Raw genomic sequence first — 19,594 nt, 5'->3', positions numbered from 1 at the left:
TTCCTCTCCCTTCCCTGTTGTCACTGACCAGTTGGTCATTGTCTTTGGGCATCTCCCTGACTTGTGCTACTAGGACATAGTGCAGCTGCATTGTTTTTGTTTCAATTTATGTTCATTAGTTTGTGTTTTTGTCATCATTCCCTTGACCACGTCTCCTTATGTCCTTTTGGAGAAATTTACAAGAAACAAAGTAAATAAACATAACCATACATAACCAAACAAAATAATAAATATAAAGAAACACTAAACAGTTTATATATAAAAAAGGAAAAAATGATGGAAAAAAAACGCCTGAAAAAAAAGTTATTTAAAGTTAAGCTTTTGTGGTGTCTGAAAAAAGCTGTGGCTTTATTTGGTAAAAATAAAAAAGACTGAACCATTTACAAATTAAAGCATTCACTCAGATCAACTGTGCTAAAAGGCTAAGCTAATGTTAGCCGATCATTAAACCCACACAGCAGTTCAGTAAACGTCAAGTTTTATTTTTACATTATTCTCACCTCGATAAAGCTGCAGAACTAAACTCCGAACTAAACTGGGACTTCGCATATATCCAAAAAGTGGGAGATTTCGGACTGACTGGGTTTGCTCCATCATCCCGGCTGCCTGCCTCGCTCTGCCCAGGAATGATGCCTGAAGGCCAGCTTCTCTGTGCGGATTGGCTTGCTGTCGCGGTTCGATCGATATCCCACCAAGTCATCAGTCCTCCCTCGGTCGGCGTCACTCCGAAAAGTAGCTGGAAAAAAGCTTCTCCCAGCAGGGTGATGGGAGAATCGTTCTACTGCTGTTTTTTAAAGCTTTTTTGTGGTTCAGGCGACGCAAATTCAAGAAGGCGTTCGCTGAACTTTTTTCAAGTTGTGGAAACAGTCAGAGTGTGACGTAGCAATCCCGCCCCCTTGCCGCTTCCGAAGTGACGCGTCTGACGTCATGTGTCTTGGGACACATTGACGGATTAGCCTGATGAAAGGCCCTTAAATCGTTTCACTAGATTATACGAGTTTGGAGATCGTTTGATACAAATATCGATATCGCGATCAAAATTCGGTTAATTGCACAGCCCTAGTATTAAGTTTGGAAAGCATATCCCTCTATGATTTTTATGGACACGACTACGGAAGCAGGCCACAGTCTCAACTTGTTAAAATTCCCTCCCTGGCAAATAAACTGCACTATCACCATAGTGGATTTTCTGCACTAAATTTCCCGCTAAGCTAATGGATTCCCCACCCACATTTGTCATAAACCTTGCAGGGTCTCTAATCACCTGCTCCGTGGCCTGCTGTAGACTCCTAATGTTACCCTCCCTGTAGAGCTCTATCTATGTTCGCAGACAAGAAGCAGAAAATAAAACCAGAAACAAAAGCATAACACAATGGGAAAAAAACAACAACAACTGGACAGAAACTACAACTGAATAAACCACATGACTAAAACAGAAAATACATAGTAAACAGAAAACAAAACCAGAGACTACAAAATACCGAACAGAAAATAAATGATGAACTAAGACCAAAAACTAATGACTACAATATTGAACCGTGGAAAGGGGAAACAAGCAAAACGACACCACCCCGGGGCTGAAACCTGACATAATGGTTATTTCACATGCAACAAAAATGATGCAACAGTTGTTTTTGTGCAACACACATTAACAGTGGCACTGATGGTGATGACAGGTAGGAATCACCATCAGTGCAGCAGTTTGTGAATACTTTGAGAACCTTTGTTTGTGTTTCTTGTCTGTTTCCTACTGACAGACATAGAGAGGCACAGTATTCAGCTTGTGGAAATAGTTTTGTTGCTTAGCAACATTTTTTTTTTTTACATTTCCAAAACTCGATAACCCTGCACCTGCATCTTACTTACACTATATAAACCTCAAAATAACTGCAGGATTTCTGTTGCATGTGTGAAAAGACCATAAGAAACCATCTGTTTTCGTGTCTGTTATTTTAAAAGGAAACTCATCCCACACTGGATGCATGTACACGCACTGGCCACTTTATTAGGTACACCTGTTCAATTGCTTGTTTGTATATATAGTTAATCAGCCAACCACTACATTTAGACTGGCAACTCAGTGCATTTAGGCATCTAGACTTGGTGAAGATGACTTGCAGAAGTTCAAACCGAGCATCAGAATGGGGAAGAAAGGGGGTTTAAGGAACTTGATCATGGCATGGTTGTTGGTGCCAGACAGGCTCTACTGGGATTTTCACGCACAACTATCTCTAAGGTTTACAGTGAATGGCCCAAAAAAGAGAATATGCCTAGTGAGCAGTAATTTTTTAACCAAAATGCTTGATGTCGGAGGTGAATGGACCGACTGGTTGAATGGGCGAACTGCGTGACGCTGTCTTGTTAATATGGACCCACATCTCTGAGGAATGTTTCCAACACCTTGTTGAACCAATGACACGAAGAATTAAGGCAGTTCCAAAGGCAAAAGTGGGCCCAACCCAGTGTTGCAGACTGATCGGTTCCCCTGCTTTCACTACGCATGCATCATTTTGGAGTCTTAGCGGTGATTCACAGATTGTTGCCTCATTTCTGCTTAAAACTGACTTTAGAATGATTTAAGAGGTTTTACTTTGTCATCTGATGGTTAATAATCACATTATTCCCTTTGATTGATTTGGGTGTAGAGAGTCAGACTCAGAGAGTCAGACTCAGATGTGCTGCTGCGGCGCTCTGATCGCTCCCCTGTCTTTTATTATGAAATAATGCTGAATTTATGTGGAAATGATTGTTGTACAACATTTTATTTATCTGTCGATGGGATAGATGATGAATGGAGTCCAGTTTTAAGCAGAAACGAGGTGATAATCAGTGAATCGCTGCTGACGCTCCAAATGACACATGCGCAGTGAAGACAGGGGGACCGATCTGTAGGGGGGGGGGCCGTTCAGTCTGCGACACCGAAACGAACAAGGTGTACCTAATAAAGTGGCCGGTGAGTGTAGTGGCATCTCTGATTTTCGTGGATGATGTGGTTCTGTTGGCCTCATCGGGCATTGATTTCTAATGTGCGCTGAGCAGGTTTGAGGCTGAGTGTGAAACAACTGGGATGAGAATCAGCACCTCCAAATCTGAGACTATGGTCCTCTGTCAGAAAGCGGTGGATTTCCCCCACTGGTTCAGAGGAGAGTTATTGCCCCAAGTGAAGGAGTTCAAGTATCTCAGGGTCTTGTTCAGAAGTGGGGATAAGTAGGAGCGTGACATCGATAGATGGATTGGAGCAGTGTCTGATGTTTTACGGACATTGTACTGGACTATTGTGGTGAGACTGAATTGACAAGCCAATTTCCACTCCTGTTCTCATCGATGGTCATGAATTTTGGGTAATGAATCAAAGAATAAGGTCACGGAGCGGCGAAAATGAGATTCCTCCATCGGGTAGTTGGGACTCAACTGTCCGGGAGGGACTTGGAATAGAGCTGCTGCTTCTTGGCATCTCAAGGAGCCAGCTGAAGTGGTTCGGGTATCTGGTCAGGATGCCCATCTTCACAGGGAGGTTTTCCCGGCATGAACAACTGGGAGGAGGACCTCAAGGAAGACCCAGGACATGCTGGAGGGATTATATTTCCCAGCTGGCTTGGGAATGAATCAAGATCCCCCAGGAAGAGTTGCATGACTTTGCCGAGGATTAGGGAGGTGATTGGCTGAGCTGGTTGGTTTGCTGCCACTGTGACTCAGACCTAGGCAATCTTAAAAATAGTCTTGTCATTGATGTTGCTGTTTTTGTTGATCTAAAAATGATTTGGAAAAAAAAAAAGCCTCAATTTCTTGCATTTTCCACCAGTGGTATTGGAAATGGTATTGAGTATTTTCAACCATATTGTTATCGAATTTGAAATTCTACTATCGTGACAACCCTACTGAGAAACATCCACATGTCAGAAATGAACCATTTCAGGACTCAGTATTGCTTAAAGTGGAGTCATTTTTACATACAGTCTCAGAGACCTGTGATTCATTTGGTGTGTTTAAGATGAAACCTCAATCACATAAGAAGTAGGATACACAATTTGAACAACTGGACTCCTTTAATACCCACGTCTTTCCTTTGCAAACCAGACCCCCAGTCAGAGTCAAGCCTGACTGCGTTCTTCTAAACCAAACAGCTTGTTTTTCCAACAATACTTATAATGTCTGAGTGGCTGCGTGTCCAGACTGTCATCGATGCTGCAAACAGGAAGGTTTTACTTCTTCCTCTTTTTTCTTCCTCTTTTTCCAAATATCAACTTCCTCTTTCTTTTGCAGAGAAGGGCATTTATTATGCAATACCGACAGGAGGGTGACAGGAACTACGCTTCCATCTAGTGGTGTAAAGGCCACAGTGCATCAACATTTAGCAAGGTTGCAAAGGCCGCACAAGCAAGCTGAGTGGACTCTGATGGGCTGAACATAGTACCAGAGGAGTTCAGCCAACTCGAGTGAGGGAGGAAAGGATAAGAGAAGGAGGGATGAGATAACAGAGACTTGGGCTGAAGTGCAGATTTCTATTTGAAGCTGGCTCTGCTGAAGGGCACAGTTGCCTAATCGAAGCTGATGATTAGACTCCATGAGATACATACTATACATGATTGTTCTCATGCGGATCTGTGCATAAATCACTGATCATAAATCACTGAGATCTGATCCTGATTGCTCAACTTTGACCCTTTAGCTTTTGATTATTATCCTGATCTTTGATTGTGAATGTTGGCCTTTGATCCTAATTGCAGAACTTTCATTCAGATCAGTGAAGTTTGATCCTGATTCACAACTTTGACTGTGATTGTTGACCTTTGATCCTGATGACTGAGCTTTGAGCTTGAGCGTTGATATTCAGTCTCATTTACTGATATTTAACACTGATGGGTGAACGCTGACTCTGATGACGGAATTCTGACCCTATTCTCAAATCTTTGCTCCTGTTCACTGACTCGGGATCCCAGTTGCTTGATTTGATTGGGATTGCTGAATTCTGATCCAGATCCCTGCTTTTGGATTCCTAATGCTGACCGTTTATCTTCAACCTGACCTTTGATTGTGATTATTTACCTTTGATCCTGATTATGGATCTTTGATCCTGACCACTATTCTTTGATTCTTTAGTGCCCTTGAATGCGATCATGACCATCGAACCTGACCTTTGATCCTGAGCATTGGTATTTAAGGTGGATTACTGACCTTTGATCCTGATTTAACTTTGGTCCCAATCACTGAATTCTGACCCTGACTGCAAATCATTCATTTAGTTAACTGACCTATAATCACATGAACTGCTAACCATTCATCCTGATTGTTTTTCTTTGATCTTACCACTGAACGTGACCCACACTAAGATGTAATATGTGTGTGTGTGTGTGTGCGTGTGTGTAATAGCCACTCAGATTAATACATTAAAATGAAATAAAATGCATAAGATGGCAAATTTAAGATCCCACAAACAAGGTGTTGATGTCCTAGCCCACTAACCGTCCTCACACAGTTTTAGGATATAGGCTAATTCTCCCATTGGATCATATTATGTGTCAGGACACGACTTACACTGAATTACATACAGACCCGGTGGGATACAAATTCATAATTGAGGTTTCAGGCTTGTCTCTCGATAATTGGACTTAATCACATTTTTCGTTTTCATCATCATTTTCCAGCTTCCCTTTCTCTCTGTTATCTCTTTCACAGCCAGTTTTAGCACCTCTTCTTTTAATAGCTCCTTGTTCTTGTTTTATTCTTTCTTACCTGGCAGGTCCGAGATGGGCCTCCTGGAATTTGGGCATTTTCATCTGTATTCGCTGTGCTGGAATCCACCGAAACCTGGGGGTTCACATCTCCAGGGTCAAGTCTGTCAACCTGGACCAGTGGACACAAGAGCAGGTCCAGGTCAGAGGTCACACTACAAACCCAAATATTATGACATTATGGGCTGTGGACTGTCATAATTTACAACAACCAAATTTTACAATACAAATGTATACTTACAGTACAACTGCACAGTTACAGCACAACTGTATAGTTACAGTACTGCAGAACATTTTAGTGTAGTGGGCACAGTTCAGCTAATCAGCTAACCGCTAATTAGCATAGCTAACCTTTTGTTTGCAGATTAGCTTTTCAGCTAACTTTGAAGGGTCCTCTGGTCCTAACCTCTTTGATGGTGTATATTACAACTCCAAACTGATTTTAAAGTTAACAAATGAATGTAATAATTTCAAGTTGCTAACAAACCAGATCCAGTTTTGTTCAATTTAGAAAAATAAAACATGATTCTGTTGACATACACCTTTAATTGTACTTTTGTCTGTAAATCTGTTGAAAACAAATAATGGTTATTCACCATAATTAAATTGTTTTTTTTTTAACTGTCACACTTTTGTAACATTACTTAACCTACTTTAGTGCAAAATATAGCCTACCATAAATGTAACAAATACTTCAACATGCTGTCCTTTGTATGCTTGTTTCTTAAAATTTCTTATTCGTTTAATACTTTCTGTACTGTGACTGCTTTCCAGAATTGTAGAGCCCCCCAAAAAACTGAAGTTAAAGATAAATTTAATATAATAAAAGTTAGTAGTTAGCAGTAGCTTCAGCTAAAAAATTTTAACAGTTTATTGGTTTCGCATTATCACAGCTAACTTTTAAGTTAGCGGATTAGCAGTTATCAAAGCTGACTTGTAGGCTAGCAGCTAAATTTTGAGACTAATAAATGCTGTCTGTTAATCAGAAAAACAGTACTTCTTGTGCTGCTGCTCTTGGGGAGATGAATCTATCACTGTGAGATTATAAATCGGGATGTGCCATATTTATTCCACTGGTGTACCGTGTACTTTATGCTGAGTCACCGCTTCCACCATCTGCACCACACGGTGTGCATAGCACACCGGGTGGCGCTGTGCGTAGGGCAACAAGTGCTGAAAGGGGCACCAAAATAGCCTGACGAATTATCATCATAATGATAATAAACCGTTTCCTCTAATAACAGATGATGAAGATTTTGTGAAAAACAAAGCGCGATGGGATGAGTTTATGTGAAAGATTGCGCAGCTCCATTTTATTGGGTTGCCCATACGCATGCATGTGTCATGCAAAAAGTCATTTTCACAGCTCGTTAACAGAGATGCTTTTTTATTAAACACCTATACTTAAATCATCATGACCCTGATTTTATTAGCCCGCAGCAGATGTACCAGGAAGGCCACAACTGCCGTCCACCTTTTAAAAAAACAACAAATAACAAGTATACTACCGTGTTTCCCATGGGGATCCACGGGCTCTAGATTGGGTAATGTTTAGAAAATAGGTAGCTGATGTTTTTCAAGAGTAGCAGTAAGTTATGCAACGTTTCTATAATGAGTTGGAATGTCGTGTGAGTCCAGAATGTAATTATCAACGTCCATTATTCACTGCCGTTACGTAATATCCATAGTTTCTCCAAAAATATTAGACCTATCAACGTTCCGTTTTGGTGGCATTCACCCTTGACCTAAAATACATAAACATACCAAACGACATATGTCAGCTCTCCCCAGTTTCTCCATGATCGAAGGTACACGCACACATACACGTACACAGAGGCCACTTGGATTTTAATATATAGATAATGTTTTTAAATAAGCTCAATTAAGGCCAAACTGCGTCCACTTCATACCTTTAAAAAGTGGGTATGAAAATGCGTAATTCTCTAAAAAAAAACAGAAAAAAAAGAGTAGATTGTCATGACTCACTGATTCATTGTACTCTAAAATCTTTAATTAAAGAAACCTTCTAATCAGCAGTAGTAATTCTGTAACAGATGGCCCGACTGTGTACATGAGCCATTAACACATCTGCACACTAAACCATACTTCCTTCTCTCTACTCATACTATGCTTTTTGTTTCCCATGTGTTTAGTCTTTCATCATCAAACTAGATGAGTGAAATAATGATTTGACTGCAACTTATAAATTGTGTTGTTAAGCAAGTGAAAAGGTTTGTTCCTGCACAACTGCACACGATGAAAATTGTCGTTTTATGATCACATCTACATGAAAATTCAGTAAGGTATATCTTATATATTATATTCCAATTCTAAGGTGGAACTATGCCAGTATACAAAGGTATATCTAAATATCTAAAAAGGAAGAGTAAAATAGGAGAGAAGAAAAGAGTAGAGTAGAGCCACTTAGGTGCCTGGTCTTGAGAACCAGGGATGGTAGGTTAAAAAGCATTTTTATCCCATGGGGACTCTCCCTACCCACCCAAGCAGCTCAAGAAAAAGGTATATAATATAATAAGACATAAGAAGGATAAGACATCACAGGAGAAAATTGTGGTATAGGTAATTTAGTATGTAGAGTAGTAGTAAAATCAAATATAGTTAGTAGGCTAAGCTATAGAAGCAGAAGCTATGAGTGTGTGAGTGTACTGGTATCTATCTAAAGTAACTCTGTTAGCATACTATAGGAAAATAAAAAGTATAATCATTATGCTATCAAATGGAAACCTAAGAACTTAGGTACTATATGTTGATATCTTTAAAGGAACACATAAACTGATGAATCATTAAAAATCTACACCATGTAAAATAGAATTGTAAATGGCGAAAATAAGCTAGTAGAAGAGCTAAATTAGCCGTGAATAAGCCATCCGTACCCAGCAAGCTAACACCATAAACAAAAACGGTAATTAGTGTATAAAGTATAATAGCGTAGTTAAACCTACAGTAATGGTATTAACAAATACATATAAAATAATATATAAATAAAACATATACATGTACGTGTAGCTGTGTATATTCTCCATTGTCCAGCTTTGCTGTCTTTTTTTTTTTTTTCATCTTTTTTTAAGTTCCAGTTCAGAAGGGGGCGCTGTTTAACCAATGTACAAAGACGGTAAGATGGAACTCAGATTGGGTTAAACAAATTATCCTGGACATGTGCTTCAATACATAATGCCATCTGAGGTAGTTGACTGGGGTAGGAGTTGGGCTACCAACATGTTGATCTGGGTTCGATTCCCAGCTACGCTATGCTTCTGTGTCCTTGGACAACACACTACATCGTTCCGGTCCATCCACCTATAAATGGATACCGACCTTGGTGGGAGAAGGACCCTGCAATGGACTGGGAGAACCAGAACCAGTCCATTGCAGGGTCCTGGGAGAGCCTGTAGGTCTTTCTTCTTGAACTGAGGCCTCACCCTTTACCAAATTTCGTTCAGTTCCATTTGACTTTTTGGGATGTCTGGTAGTAAAATGAAGGAACAAACATCAGTGATCTTAAATAAAGCTGGAGGCAAAAGAAAGTTAAATCCTTCTTTTACAGTCTGAGCAGTTTATATCCACTCGTTTCCACCGTCTTTTTGTGGCAAACACACTTTCTCTTTGGTGGAGTGGCCGAATCTGTAAGATGGTCTTTTGGTATCACCAGTGCGTTCAAGAGATGGGAAACGCCAAGGCCAAACGTCTCTACGAGGCTTTCTTACCTGAGTGCTTCCAGCGTCCTGAGACAGACCAGTCTGCAGAGATCTTCATCAGGGACAAGTATGACAAGAAGAAGTACATGGATAAGGTCATTGACATCCAGATGCTCAGGGTGAGTTCCCACACACGAAACAGAAAGCAGGAAAATACCAGACCGAGGGAGGCGACGACACCGCATGCTTCTTCGTGAGTTGTGTGTAATGTGTGCACACAACTGAAAAATTCTTTTCTGAAATTGAGTTTCTTCATGCAGAAAGAAAAGAGCTGTGACAACATACCCAAAGAACCAGTGGTTTTTGAGAAGATGAAACTGGTAAGTGCATGACAGCATCTTCAGAGTGCTTCTACCATAGCTTTATTATGGTACATCTGAAATTCTTAAATTCTTCCATTTTTTTATTATTATTTTTTTCCTCCATGTTATTGTGTGTAGCCTATTCTCACCCAGCATTTATAGTAAAACATCCAAAAATATTAAGCACAAAAATTTGTACATATTTCTGTTTTTGTGTTCTGCCGAGGGAAGGCGATAATGTCATTGAGACCAAGTTGGCTGATTATCCAAATAGAAATAAAAACTGTGAAATTGCCATTATTATGATTGCTCTAACCCGAAACCTAACTTTAACCTTAACAAAAAGATAAATGTACATTCTGAATGTGTTCTGTGAAATGTTTGTCGCGCATATGCGCAGGAATTCATAGGTATATGCATGAAATGTAGCACTTAACTTTTTGTATCAGATGAAAACATAAAAATCAAGAAGGAGGGAATCATGTGCATGTTATTACCTCTCTTTATTCGTGTGTGCTCTTTCAGTTTGAGAGCATGATTGATTAATTCTGCTTGTTTCCTAACACTTCTTCTACTTTTATGGTCATTGGCATCCAAGATAATGGTGCATTACCAACACTTTATGCTTGAAAGTGGGAAATAGGCAGTATCTCATTCATATCAGTGTACAGGAGCAGCTTGCCAAGGGTAGATGGTGCCATCTTGTGGCCTTAGATGATAATGCACTATCTTTTTGGCATACAAGTGACTTTGAATTATAAGGTGCAGAACCATTCCTCATGGAATGGTCCAGCCATTCCTCATGGTGACAATGTGATAAAAACAGTGCGATAATATGAGGTAACTAAAGTCATGAAATTGAGTAAACACACAAGTCTACGCAGCTGGGTTTTTTATGTTCTCTTGTTGGTTGGTGATGAAGCATTTAGTGTCAATGTCATTTGTCCATGCATACAGTATATACTGTATTAACTGTTTCATATCATGACAGAAAAAAGACATCAGCCCAAAGAAGGAGACCCAGTGTGTAACAGACCTGCTTGGATTAGGTATTCTTCCTCACACACAAGCAAACACAACTACTGTCTCTTGCTTTTACTGTATAATGAAGCCTTACTTGTAAATATCTCCATGTGAGTCCCTTTGTGTTCTTCCTTGTTTTTCACTTGGATTCAACAAAGGGGATCTGCATGTTGATTTGTCTCCATATCACAGTGTAAATAAAATAGTTAAGGCATAAGCCCAGATATGTAGAGTCCCCTGAAGTGAAGTCTATTGTACTATGTAAGCAAATCCGATGTAGGCTCTGAGTCACCATGATTCCCCCTGAATGGTACGCTAGTCCATTAGAGACTACTTCTCCAGCCAAGGCCTGTCTCCATTTACAGCTGGATAGACTGTGACAATGCAGGCTAAGTGTTTTGTCCAAGGACATAGACAGGTAGCATGAGCGGGAATTCTGAACCAAAGTGGACATATTGGCAGCCCAATAACTTATCCCACAGAGCTACATACTCTGTGGCATAGGAACTCTTGCTCCATTGTGCTATCCTCCTATGCTGACCTTGAGAACCACTGGTGATTACCCCTCAAATCTGTACCAACACTTACATACATTACGATTCGATACAATATGATATACTTTATTGTCCAAAAGGGAAATTAGTCTTGGACATTGCACCTTGATTTAAAGTTACACAGAATGTTAGACTGAAGGCAAAAGAACAAAGTATTAACTTTGCCTGTACACCTGGTTTTGTACATGACCTAGCCTCTAAATATAGCAATAAATGTTCCCTATGTAGGGAATTAGGAAATGCTAGGATAATCCCAAATGACGCCATGGGGATACCCCAACAACAAAAACCAATATGGCTGCTGTTGGTGAGGTACCTTGTGCTAATAGAAGAGTGAAATTGTGTCTGTTTTAGTGTACGGAAACTATGTTGAGCATAGTAATATTGAGGAAAATGTGATGTGATATGATATACTTTATTGTCCAAAAGGGAAATTGGTCTTGGACATTGCACCTTGATTTAAAGTTGCACGGAATGTTAGAATGAAGGCAAAAGAACACAGTACTAACTTTGCCTGTACGCCTGGTTTTGTACATGACCTAGCCTCTAAATATAGCAATAAATGTTCCCTATGTAGGGAATAAGGAAATGCTAGAATAATCCCAAATGACGCCATGGGGATACCATAACAACAAAAACCAATATGGCTTCTGTTGGTGAGGTATCTTGTGTTACTAGAAGAGTGAAAATGCATCTATTTTAGGGTACGGAAAAAATATGTTGAGCATAATAATATTGAGGCAAAATGTAAATTGGGCACTTTTCATGACATTTATCACTTTTGCTGGGAGAAAAAGAGGAAATTCTTTGCTAAAGTGGCAAAATTCTGTCAGTCTGACCTCCAAGCGGCATCAAGAACCACTGGCCCTCGCTTGTTCGTCATGATTAACGAGGTTGGCAAGGCAGTGCATTCTCAGACTGCATTGACTCTTGAACTCAGACACAAATTGGATGACACCTTGGAGCTGATGCATGCCTTGCAGTTGAAGCTGAAGGTTTCGGAGGCCAGTGAATATTCTTAATTCATAATTGGGATTTGGCTGTGCCAGTGGAACTGTTAATAGTGTTTTTCACTGCTCGGCTGCAACACTACAGGCTATCTAGCATCAAGGTCAATTGCCCACTGTTTACCTCCAGAGGAATTTATCCAGGCTCCGGTGAGATTATTCGGTTCCATTCTTATCTCAACCCACAAGGACAATAAACTGACAGACTTACACATGGACTGAAGCATGCTCCAGTTTTCTCCTCTCACCTCTTTCCTGCCCCTCCCTTCCTGTGGCTGGCCTCCGTTCTTTCCCAAGCTGGCAGGCAGCGCGACTTGATAGTTGCAGTGGCTACAACACACTCACATCGCCTCATTTGGAAAACGAACTGTTTCAAGTTTAGTGCACATAAACAATGTCAAATGTATATGTGTTGTCCTAATTCTGATGTGTGGCATTATTACGGTAAACAAGTAATAATTGTAGATCAATTGCTGTTTGTATGTGGAATGTGAGTGTGGAAATCTGAAATTTCCCCATTGAGGGATGAATAAAGAATCTGATCTAATCTAATCTAAGAGTTGATAGTAATCTATCACCTGGTATTATGGAAATGGGGGGGCGGGGGGGGGGGGGGGGGGATATTGTCGGGATATTGTTGAGCTGATGGCCTAATAAATGCGTCCACTATCTGTTAGATGCTCCTGCACTGAATCCTGCGGTGGCTAACGGTCCAGGATGTGTTCAAGATGCTAAGGAAAGTCCAGCGGTGTCCAATCCACCTTTGACTCACCCCACCCTGGATCTCTTCAGCTCTTTGCCAACCCCTTCACTGGCTTCCTCCACTAAAACAATGGTAGGCGATAACACACAGTGCATGCTCTTCTTTTTTTTAGATCCCTGTCTTCGATTTCTCTCCCCCGATCTTGTCCTTATCTTCCATATTTATCCACACCGTCTCCAGCCTGGTTCAATGCCTCAGAGTAGAGTGACGGCTTCAGTGCCGGAGAATCTCAGTCTGTTCTTGGACCCAGCACCCAAAGTTGAGGAAGGCTCAGTTAAGAAACTGTCCAAGGACTCGATACTCTCACTGTATGCCTCCTCTCCCTCGGTGCACACCAGTGGTATGGCTGCTCATGGTGAGTAATGGAGACCTCTGACTCAGATGATTTTGTTTTTCCATATTCAGACTGCGCACATGGCAGTCAGGGTATTGGTAAGTGCTTGTGTGTGTGTGTGTGTGTGTGTGTGTGTGTGTGTGTGTGTGTGTGTGTGTGTGTGTGTGTGTGTGTGTGTGTGTGTGTGTGTGTGTGTGTGTGTGTGTGTGTGTGTGTGTGTGTGTGTGAAAATAACTAAAAAACAGCCAGATAGATTCGCACCAAATTTGGCGTGAATATTCCTTGGATTAGTGTCTCTAGATGATTAACGTTTGGAACTGATTGGTCAAAAGTCAAGGTCAGGATCAAGCAAACATATCCCAAAAACACACCTACCATAATATCTGCAATACCAGTGTGGCTTGAGATTAGATCAAAAACTTGTGTTTATGAGTAAAATATGTCTGATCAATAGCTATAAGAAGTCAACATAGGAAGTTATATGTAGCAAAATAAATAGATTTTTAAAATGCCAAATGTGCCAGGTATGCATCATCCCTCTGATGGCTTTTTGTGACCACTTTAAATTGGAAGTGTTGAAAAGAGTGTTTTCAAAATGAGAAAAATTCTCCATCTTTGACTCTTTTCAGCAGGTTTGTACATGAACCAAATGGGTTACCCCACACACCCCTATGGTTCCTACCATTCCCTGGCCCAAGCAGGCGGAATGGGTGGAGCCATGATGACATCACAGATGGCCATGATGGGACAGCAACAGAACAGCATGATGGGACTTCAGCAAAACAGCATGATGGGACAGCACAATGGATTAATAGGCACCCAGGGTGTCATCAGTCAGCCTGGCAGCATTTTGACATCACCTTACATGTCTCAAGGCATGATGGGACAGCAGCAAAATGGCATGATGGGACAGCAGCAGAGTGGAATGATGGGGCAGCAGCAGAGCGGAATGATGGGGCAGCAGCAGAGCGGAATGATGGGGCAGCGGCAGAGTGGATTGATGGGACAGCAGCAGAGTGGAATGATGGGACAGCATCAGGTTGGCGGTTTGGCATCTTTACCTCAACAACAGCTATACGGAACACAACAAGCCCAGCAGCTACAGTGGAACATCGCTCAGGTACGTGATTACTGTAAATGCACTGGAAGTACTACTAATATTGTCATGCTCAGAACTGCTGGCACCCCTATACTTTAAGTACCATGTTTTATTTTTTACCAAGATTTGCGCAACTTTAACGTTTGACCTCTGCAGAAACTGAAATTGATTTTTCTCACCATTTTTGCTGTTTTTACCCCATAACACCATAACATTCAGTCATAGATGGTCCAAACTATACCTTTTTGGAATCTTAGTGATCGATAAATAATGTGGTATACGTTCCAATATGATTTGAGCATTTTTATATCTTGACCCCTTCCTGGCGATGGCTACCACCATGGGATGGATGCATCAAGTCACTCTCAAGTCACGAATCAGCAAGTCCCGAGTTAAGTCGGAAGTCATAATGACCACCAGTTGTTTGCAAGCTGACTTAAGACTTGACTTGGGACTTGCAGATTGATGACTTGATGACTTGATGGCTTGATGGCTGTCATAAATTTTCGTGGAGGCGATTATATACTAAGGCTGGATTGTAAGGGTTGTTTGCCCACCTTAAATGGTACCAACAACCTGTTTTTCTCATGGATCAAGGACATCAATGACAACTCTGAAAAAGTTCTAGGCTTTTTGTGATTGGAGAAGCTGTGCATCGTACAACCTTTGACCGTTGCATCACCAGGCACAGTTTCATGGTGGAGTGGCAAATAGAAGGACTTTCTTAAAATAAAAAAATATGGCAATTTGCCAGAAGGCACATGGGAGATTGAAGTCTACATTTGACCTGTTTTCTTTTTGAACTCTGTGCAATTTATCAGTCATAGCCTCAGATGCCTATAACTTTTTCAGAGTTGTCATGGGTGTCTTGAGGGTTTTCCTCACTAACCTCCTTGTTGACCTTTAGAGATTTAAAAATATATATATTTTGATGATACAAAATTGGTTTGTTTGCATTTATTGCTCAACATATTTTAAGATATATACTCGCCAGTAATTCTGACCAGGACTGTAAAACCGCAGTTTGTGTTCCGTGCCTTTCAGATGACTCAACATATGGCCGGGATGAATCTGTACAACACCAATGGCATGATGGGATATGGCGGTCAACACATGGGAGGGTCGGCAAACCCGAGCTCAGCACACATGACTGCACACTTCTGGAAATGATCTGTGCAAAAAGTGATGGAACCCACGAGACAGACTGGACACTAAGTCGTAGGACTGTATGAATTAGCTGTTTTCCATTGTGAGAAAGAAGGAGGATGAAGAATAAGGTTTAGGAAATTACTACTACCTCTCTTTCTCCTCTCTGCCCATGCTTCCTTGTCATGACTCATCCATGGCAATGTTTTACAGAGTCGTTGTTTGCCTTTAGAACATTTTTGATGACTATAGAGGCAACACGCTTTAGAGATCACAGGTTCGGACTGCATGCTTATCTGTACCAAACCTGTACGTCGTGAGGGGGTTTGCATGTGAGCATACCTCCTCTTCGTGAGAGTCCACAAAGTGCAACTCTTAAACGGGTCATAAGAAAAATAATATCTGTTCCTAGGGTTTAGAAACACCTAGGCATGTACTGTCTAAACTGCAGGGAGTGAACAGATAAAAAGATGACTGCGTCATTCCCCTGCAGGTTGTTAATGTGACAACTCAAAAACAGTAAATGGTATATAATATTAATATTAAAAGGGCATATAATGAGGGCAAACTTTCTAAAATGTGGTGATCAGTTGCAAAAGCAATTTTGTTTTTCCTATATAATATCTCATAGACGTGGCTGCAAGTTCAAATCTACCGTATTTTCCAGAGTATAAGTAGCACTGGAGTAAAAGTTGCACCTTTTTTTCTGTATTATCAGGGCTTTAATTTGGGATTTTTGCTCATTGTTGTTGTGTACTTTTTGTCATTGCCATTTTTTTCTCTCATTATTGGAGTTCAGTTTAGTGCAATGATTCCTAGAAAGCTCCATGTAAATAGTTGTTATAATTATTATTAACAATGAATGTGCGATTTTTCGGGATGTAAATCGTACGGACTATAATTCACAGGCCTCCCAAACAAGAAAAAAAAAATGTGATTTATACTCCGGAAAATGCGGTATGCGGCCCAGCTCTCTTCGTATTCTTGGCATGTCTGAACCCCGCCCCTTTGCCTCCATCTTTAAGAGGATATACGAGGTCTATTAGAAAAGTATCCGACCTTATTATTTTTTTCAAAAACCATATGGATTTGAATCACGTGTGATTACATCAGACATGCTTGAACCCTCGTGGGCATGCGAGAGTTTTTTCACGCCTGTCGGTTACGTCATTCGCCTGTGGGCAGTCTTGAGTGAGGAGTCGCCCACCCTCTCGTCGATTTTTTCATTGTTTAGGAATGGCTCAGAGACTGCTGCTTTGTTTGATCAAAATTTTTTCAAAACTGTAAGGCACAACTGAGTGGACACCATTCGATAAATTCAGCTGGTTTTCGGTAAAAATTTTAACGGCTGATGAGAGATTTTGGTCTGGTAGTGTCGCTTTAAGGACGGCCCACGGCGCCTGACGGCGATCTGCGCTTCGAGGCGGCAGCGTCTCGCCGTTTCAAGTTGAAAACTTACACATTTCAGGCTCTGTTGACCCAGTAAGTCATCAGAGAACAGAGAACTTTCAGAAGAAGTCGGCATGAGGAGTTTATTCGGACATTCCATTGTTAACGGACATTTTGTAATGAAAGAACGTGCGGGTAGAGTCGCATGTCGGGCCGGACCCGACCGCGGGGGGTCGCGACAGGAAAAACACCTCCGTTGGAAACCTTAACGGGCAAGTTGGAACATAGCCAAGCTGTTAAACAATTTCTCAGTTACTCACTTGTTGAAAGCCATCAAAAGCCGCCTGAATTTTACAAATGGTTTTCAACACGGAGGTGTTTTTCCTGTCGCGGCGCACACAGATTCGCCGAGTCGTCACGGAAATGACTCGGCCGCGCACGTCTTTCATTACAAAATGTCCTTAAACAGTGGAATGTCCGCATAAAGTCCTCATGCCAGCCTCTTCTGAATCTTCTCTGTTCTCTCACGACGTCCTGGGTGAATTAAGCCTTAAATTAGGATGTTTTCAGGTCGAAACAGGCCAACAACGGCGCCTGGAAGCGCTGTGCGACGTCCCGCTCCATGGGAAGTCCTTACAGCGACAGAAACACCCCATAATCTCTCATCAGCCGTTAAACTTTTCACCGGAAACCAGCTAAATTTCTCGAATAGTGTCCACTCGGATATTCCTCACAGGTCCAGAAAAAAATTTTGATAAAGCAACGCGCGCCGTCTCGAGCAGCGTGTGAAACAAAGGAATTCAGCCGAGAGGGCTGGACCACATCTCACTCAAGGCCTGCCCACAGGGAAATGACGTCACCGACGTGTGAAAAAACTCACGCATGCGCACGAGGGTTCAAGCATGATTGGTGTAATCGCACGTCATTCAAATCCATATAGTTAAAAAAAATAATAAAAGTGTCGGTTTCTTATCTGTACTGCTCCTTTAAAACAACTGAGACCCAGAAACTCAATTCTTTAACCAATTGTCTCATCAAAGTTAAGGAATGGCTCAGTGAAAACAGCTTGCAGCTGAACTCTGATGAGACTGAAACATTGATTGTTGCTCCAGAGAGTGCCATGCCTGCTATCAGGCTGCACCTTGGTGAACTGAATAGTTCAGTTAAGGGCAGCCTGCGCAATCTTGGCATTATCTTGGATAAAGGGATGTCTCTGGAACATCATATGAAACAGTTAGTTAGGAATTGTTTTTTCCAGATCCGGAATATCTCTAAACTTCAAAAAATGGTGTCTTTTGAAGAGTTAGAGATGATTGTACATGCTTTTATATCTTCTCGACTGGATTACTGTAACAGCCTGTTCACGTGTCTTAATAAGAAAGAACTGGCTCGTTTGCAGGTTGTGCAAAACTCCGCTGCACGGCTTCTGACCTGCACCCACAGGAGAGCCCATATTAGCCCAGTACTCAAGTCCCTGCATTGGCTCCCTGTCTCGTTTAGGACAAATTATAAAATCCTGGTGCTTACATTTAGAGCTCTGCATGGGCAGGCTCCGGAATACATCAAGGAACTGATCCAACCGTATGTGTCCACCAGGGACCTGAGGTCCTCCAACCTGAACCTGCTGATGGTTCCCCGTACCTGTTTTAAAACTCGAGGGGACAGATCTTTTAAAGCCGTGGCGCCGCACCTTTGGAATGAGCTCCCTGCTCCCTTCGCTCGATAGACTCTGTCGATGTTTTTAAAAAGCAACTTAAGACTCACCTTTTTAAAATTGCATTTTAGCTTGATTTTCTTTTAAATGTTTGTATGTGTTATTTTGTATTTATTGATTTTATCATGTGAAGCACTTTGTGACCCTGGTCTGTGAAAAGTGCTATATAAATAAAGTTTACTTACTTACTTACTTACTTACTTATCTAATAGACCTCGTAAATTACTTAATTTCCCACGGTGTTTCACAAAAACACACACCCTCCACAATTTTCCAATAAAATACCAATACTGGAAACCATCAGCATCTGCTGATACCAATACCCTTTTCCCTAAGTGATCTGCTAATCAATACATTTGTCTGGATGTACTTTGCTAACCAAAACATCAACTCAACTCCTAAAACAAATATTCTGATCCCCTAAAAGAACACACGTGCAACAGAAGATTCTCTCCCATATCCGATTCAGGAATGTTGACCAATATCGAACCAATACCAATCCAAAATATCTGATCGGCACACTCTTTCGGGGAGGTGATGGTCTAGTGGTTAAGCGTTGGGCTTGAGACCAGAGGTTGCTTTGTTCAAATCCCAGCCTGACCAGAAAATCACTAAGTGCCCTTGGGCAAGGTCCTTAATCCCCTAGTTGCTCCCAGTGTGTAGTGAGTGCCTTGTGTGGCAGCACCCTGGCCCCAGCATCCGGGGTGAATGTGAGGCATTACTGTAGAGCACTTTGAACGTCTGATGCAGATGGAAAAGCGCTATATAAATGCAGTACATTTACCATTTTACTATTTACTCTCCTAATTAAAATG

General features: G+C 41.3%; 1 protein-coding gene across 2 annotated transcripts in view; it reads left to right on the top strand.

Moving 5' to 3' along the window:
• smap2 (small ArfGAP2) overlaps positions 1–16,055 on the top strand; it is a 45,693-nt gene extending 29,638 nt beyond the window's left edge. The window contains exons 2-9 of one of the 2 annotated variants that reach the window (XM_034160802.1): positions 5,741–5,874; positions 9,403–9,567; positions 9,709–9,768; positions 10,742–10,799; positions 13,012–13,169; positions 13,278–13,452; positions 14,064–14,551; positions 15,575–16,055. In XM_034160802.1, coding sequence (XP_034016693.1) covers positions 5,741–5,874; positions 9,403–9,567; positions 9,709–9,768; positions 10,742–10,799; positions 13,012–13,169; positions 13,278–13,452; positions 14,064–14,551; positions 15,575–15,700 — 1,364 coding nt within the window. In that variant the 3' untranslated portion in view covers positions 15,701–16,055. Of the gene's footprint in view, positions 1–5,740; positions 5,875–9,402; positions 9,568–9,708; positions 9,769–10,741; positions 10,800–13,011; positions 13,170–13,277; positions 13,453–14,060; positions 14,552–15,574 lie in introns of both variants that reach the window. The other variant, XM_034160801.1, reaches the window with a different exon arrangement.
• Positions 16,056–19,594: the final 3,539 nt, after the last annotated feature.

The sequence above is a fragment of the Thalassophryne amazonica genome, chromosome 20 (genome assembly GCF_902500255.1).
Source record: "Thalassophryne amazonica chromosome 20, fThaAma1.1, whole genome shotgun sequence".
Taxonomy (NCBI): domain Eukaryota; kingdom Metazoa; phylum Chordata; class Actinopteri; order Batrachoidiformes; family Batrachoididae; genus Thalassophryne; species Thalassophryne amazonica.
This window is presented reverse-complemented; position numbering and strand designations above follow the sequence as displayed.